Source organism: Meriones unguiculatus, chromosome 3 (genome assembly GCF_030254825.1).
Source record: "Meriones unguiculatus strain TT.TT164.6M chromosome 3, Bangor_MerUng_6.1, whole genome shotgun sequence".
Lineage (NCBI taxonomy): Eukaryota > Metazoa > Chordata > Mammalia > Rodentia > Muridae > Meriones > Meriones unguiculatus.
In genome coordinates this window covers 167764639-167769984 of record NC_083351.1, presented here as the reverse complement: position 1 = coordinate 167769984, position 5346 = coordinate 167764639, and the positions used below count along the sequence as shown (strand labels likewise).

General features: G+C 45.0%; 1 protein-coding gene across 3 annotated transcripts; it reads left to right on the top strand.

Annotated features, from left to right (window-relative positions):
* Positions 1-1914: 1914 nt before the first annotated feature.
* Positions 1915-4729, top strand: LOC132652823 (PRAME family member 12-like). Of its 3 annotated transcripts, none has more exons than XM_060378748.1 (3): positions 1915-2201; positions 2659-3246; positions 4021-4729. In XM_060378748.1, the coding sequence occupies exons 1-3, from the start codon at positions 1915-1917 to the stop codon at positions 4595-4597; spliced, it is 1452 nt and encodes a 483-aa protein (XP_060234731.1). In that variant the 3' UTR covers positions 4598-4729. The 3 variants fall into 3 exon arrangements, with proteins under 3 accessions (XP_060234731.1, XP_060234730.1, XP_060234732.1); XM_060378747.1 differs by having other exon boundaries at positions 2656-3246; XM_060378749.1 differs by lacking the exon at positions 2659-3246.
* Positions 4730-5346: the final 617 nt, after the last annotated feature.

Sequence of the window (5346 nt, the reverse complement as noted above, 5' to 3'; positions counted from 1 at the left end):
TGTGTGGCTATTCCTGAAGTAATAACATTATTAATTGATGTAAGTCTCTGAGTAGCTACCAAACAAAAAGATTGGCAAAGCATGAAGCTCAGCTCTTGATTGCAGAGTAGACAAGTAAGTGTATATTTTCAGGAACATGTGAACACTTCCTGCATCCTGCTGACTCCCACTCTGAACCATGCTGGTCACAAATGTATAATCCCAGCCAGGGTAGTTGGCTCATATAGTAATCCTCCAAGCAGGAAGGCTGAGGCAGGAGGATCCCTGTGAATTGGAATTCCAAATTAACCTTACCTACAGAACAATGTTGTCAGAACACAATTCAAAAGCAAGGAGAACAAGAGCAAATAGAAGAGTAAATGAATAAGCAAGCAAATCATAAAATTCAAGGTTCAGGAATTAGTCAGTAAGTGGACTCATGATTTTTATCCTATTGTGTGTTGTGTTTACATTGACCCAGAATGCTTGGTTCAATCTAGAGAATGAGAGAACCCAAGGTGGGATTAAGTGTGTGGACTCAAATATGCAAGCAGATGGCAGCTTGTGGTTGTAGGTGTGGCTGCAATAGGGAGGGGCTGGCAGGGTGGTATATAAAGGCTTCAAGGAAGACAGAGGAGTCATTCCCTCAGTGACTTGAAGACTGTGGTGACAGCCTGGCTCTGTTGGGATCCAGAGACCCTGTGCTCATCAGTGCTCAGAACAGGTAAGTCACTTTGATCCAAAGGGACAGGGCCCCTGAAACAGAGAGGTTAGGCCCAAGATGGGGAAGTCATTTATTTATTCATTTGTTTATTTATTTACTTACTTAAGTTTCTAAAGCCTTTTTTTTTTCTGGATGTATACGGTTTAAAACTACTTTTAAAATTTGCAATATTTGCACAAACAACTCCACATTTGGCTAAGGCTGAGGATCTGGCTTGCTTCCATGTATGTGGACCTATCTGCATTGCCCATGTGGCATCCTGGGTTTGGCTACCCAGATGCTATTTAAGCTGTGGGCTGGCTTTCCCCAGGGTCAGATGATTGTTCAAGGTTCCTGAATAAACTGCATTGGAAAAAAAAAGAACTAAAAAAAAATTTGCAATATTTTTATTGATTATTGGGCAATTTCACATCATTGAACCCTGAGCAAACTCACTTCCCAGTCTATCCAGGTCAACCTCCCCAAGTCCCACCAACCAAAAAAATAATTCAGTTTTTGTGGCCATTATACTCACTGGAACATGACCAAACTTCAGGTGGCCAGCCTCTTAGAGAAAATGAGTCCTTTCTTACATTCCACCAGCCAGGAACCAATCACTGAGGAGTGTTAAACTTCATTCTTACCACGGAATGGTGAATAGTTCTCTTTCATGGCTTTCTGTGACAATATTTTTCATTCAGACGAACCTACTGAAGAGAAGGTTTAGATTTAAAATCAGATTTTTGACACAACTTTAATTAATACAGGATGGAGTATCAACCCCATTTCCATGATCATCTCATTTTTTTCACAGGCAGTTTCCATGTTTTAGAAAAAGTATGGGTAGGATGGGTGTGTAAGCTCCCCATGCTCTGTTGTCCCAGGACTTGAGACATGATCTATGTCTGGTTTGCACACAAAGGTGGTACTCAGCTTTCAGACTGCAGGGGACCCCTGCCCAATGGGGATGGGATTGAGTTTGGCATTGGTAAGGGTTGGATGGAACACTGGGGAATGTGTAATCTTCGGTGTGCTTGTCAGTGATGGAGTTTGCTTTGAGACCTTCTATGAGGACAATGGCTTAGGCTGATATCTCCACCACTGTCCGAGCAGTAATTTGCCTGACCTTGAGTGGTTCCTCTGATGGTGAGGGGGTTTTCTAAACTTGATGTTGAAAATGTATTCTCCCCTAAATGCCTCCCCAGGATCCTTCTGACTGAAGACCTTCCAGGATGAGTGCTCAGACTCCTCCCACACTCCTGAAGCTGGCAATGCAGGCTTTGCTGAGAGATGAGACCTTGGACATGTCAGCTCTGGACAAACTGCCCATGGTGTTCTTCCCAGCACTGTTCAAGGAGGCCTTGACTGGCAGACACACTACAACTGTGAAAGCAATGGTGGCAGCCTGGCCTTTCCCCTGTCTCCCTGTGGGGGCATTGATGAAGACCCCTGACTTGGAAACCTTCCAGGCAGTTCTAGCAGGAGTAGATACATGGCTGCAAAGAAAGTTTCACCCCAGGTAAGCGATAAGCCAGTACTGTGGAATGGAGCCTATGGATAAGAGGGAAGAGATTGTGGGGTCAGGGAGAATGGCTTCTTCTTGAGTGGATCAGAGGCTCCTGATCCATCATTGGATAGGGATGCAGGGATATTGTAAGCTGCTCATTGCTTGTCCTAAGGAATGTTGCCTATATCAGAGATATAGCAGATGTAGCCACATAGGAAAATGAGCCATCCTTGGCCTCCCCCAATCACTAGTAATGGGACTAAGGAGAAACTGAGTTACTTAGAGAAAGGAAAGTTACCAGAGCTATCTGTGCAGCTCAGGGAAAGCTTCTGCAGGGCGGGAAGCGGCTGCTGAAAAAAACACCCACCTTGGCAGGACTTAGGGCTGAGTTTACAGATGTGGAGGAAATGCTGAGTCTGTGTGGGGTCTTCCCATGTAGCTAACACTTCACATATTTTACCCACAGGAGGGGAAAACTTCAGGTTCTTGACCTGAGGAAGAAGCACCATGAATTCTGGAGCATATGGGCTGGTGCGGAGGATGGTGGTTGTTCAGCAGAGACCACAGATGAGCAGCAAGTAGTGAAGGTCCTTCCCAGATATGCACTAAGGCGGCGCCTGAAGGTGGTAGCTGACCTTTGCTTCAGGCCGCGTGCAGATGAAGAACAAAGATGCTTCTTGCAGTGGGCCCACCAAAGAAAGGGCTCCATCCAATTCTGCTGTCCAGAGATGACCATCTGGGCTCAGCCTATCCATATTATGAAAGAGATCCTGAATGTTTTTCATCCAGAGCATATCCGGGTATTCGAACTGAACACACACTGGAATGTGTTTTTGCTGGCGGCCTTTGCTCCTTGCCTGGGCGAGATGAGAAATCTTCACAAACTCTTACTGGCACCTATCTCCACGAGTGTCTTCAAGATTAGCAACAGGACAACAGACAGGGAAGACAAGTGTATCAACAAGTTCATTTCTCAGTTCTCCAGATTCAACTGTCTTCAGCACCTCTCCTTAAAGAGCGTCTACTTTCTCAGAGACCGCATCAATCAGGTCCTCAGGTAAGCAAGGATAGAGAGCTGTGTCAGCTACTAGAGCTGACCTTTATATGTAGTTTTAAGGATTCGTCATTTATGAGACCTGTGCATGAATGGGAACAAACACTTAGGCCTCTAGAGTACAGAAGTTATATGTTGTTTCTATGAATATTGAATCACCATGTCAAATAAGCTATCAAGAATCAGAAGACTGAAGGTCATCTTTGGTAAGGATGGGATTTAATTCTTCTTGGAATGATGTCCACCAGTCCAATGGAAAGGGAACAGGAAGGGGAGAGTGTAGTGAGGAATTGGTGGACACACAAGCACAGTGGTTGAGGGGAGCTCTGAACTCAGGTCTGTGAGAACAGCCTCAGCTTCCGTGAATTTCCTATGGGTGACTGGTTTTGAGCTTAAGTAGAGCTGAGTGCCTGAGACAAGGGGGATAGTGAGGATGTTAAATTACTACAAGTGTGACTGTGCAGAGACATTGATGGGATGCAGAGTGCAGTGAGCACACAGGAAGTGTACCTAGAGCCTGCCAGGACTTTCATGTTTTGGAACTCTTTATGTGTGCTTTCAGGGCTGAAAATGTGCTGAAATGGTTTTGTGCTTGAGAGTGAGGCCATGAGAAGAAGTTTGAGTTTGTCTTGACAGAGGAGATTCGAACAGGAAGCATTTAAAATGATGCCCTTGAATCTACCTTGGGTCACTGGGCTGCTTCTACCTCTGTGTAAATGCCACCCTATACTCCCCAACATCATTTTCCAGAACTAACCTCCTGGTCTCTATCCCTAGATGCCTGACGACCCCGTTGGAGACCCTGTCCATCACTTACTGCCACATTTCACAGGCAGACCTGAACTACTTCTCTGAGTGTTCAAAGCTCTCTGAGCTGAAACATCTGGACATGAAAGGTGTGCCCTTAAAGGCTTTGGATCTTATGCCTCTCCGAGTCCTCCTAGAGAATGTGGCAGATACTTTGCTGTCCCTGGACTTGAAGGCTTGTAGGATGAAGGACTCTCATCTCACTGTGCTCATACCTGCCCTCAGCAAGTGCTCCCAGCTGTGCAAGGTCAATTTCTACTGCAATGAATTCTCCATGCCCATCCTGAGGGACCTTTTGCAGCACACAGCCAACTTGAGCAAGATGAATTTGGAAAAGTACCCTGCCCCTCTCGAGTGCTATGATGAGTTCGGTTATGTCTCCATAGAAAGATTTGTCCAACTCTGTGCTGAGCAAATAGATAGACTCAGGGTCATAAGGCAGCCCAAGTGCATCTCCTTTGCTACACATATGTGCCCTAGATGTGGAGAGCGCTGTGTTTATGGCATGGGATCCCGACTGTGTCTTTGTCAGAGGAGGCAGCGCTAAATAGAGAAACCTAACTTCTGCATTTGAAGCACTGGAAGGCTTGGGACACATCTCTCATTTTGGACGCTCAGAGCTTGTGGCTTCAGGCTCAGCTCAAGTTTAGAATGCAAATGATGTTTGCTGAGTTGGATATAGGAGAACGAAGGTAACATTGAGAACAATGGGACTTTGGGAATAGGTGTCTTGTTGAGTCAGAAAGACAGTTTTGCCTTTATAAGTAAGTTCTCTCAGGACAGAATAGCCAGTGGCCTTGTTCTGCAACTGTAAACCTGGATGTTCTACCTCTGGGCTATTTTTTCAGTTATCACCCTCATTGCCAGAGTCTGGACGGTTCCATGACCCAATGAATGGAAAAAACATTGATATACATTGAGTGAGACAAAGGTCCTGGCCAATTTAGCATCCATAAAAATGACAATTTTGGTGACACTTCTTTCCTTCTTGTCCTTTCCATGCCTGCACAATAGATACAAATGTCTTGTGCGGTTCTTTCACATGCTCTAAAAGTTAAAACTAAAGTGAACAACATAGACACAGATCCTGTGAATATGAAGGGGGTTTCAGTACACTCAGGCTACAAGGCACCATGGACCCATGAGAGGTGACTGAAGAGAAGGAGAAGACAACACAGGGAAGAATGAACAGACTTTTCAATGCTTATTTTCCTTCCAGTCTTAAAACCTTGTTTTCTTTTTAGTTGAAAGCCTCATGTACTCTGGTCCAGCCTAGGACTCTTGATCTTGTTTGGT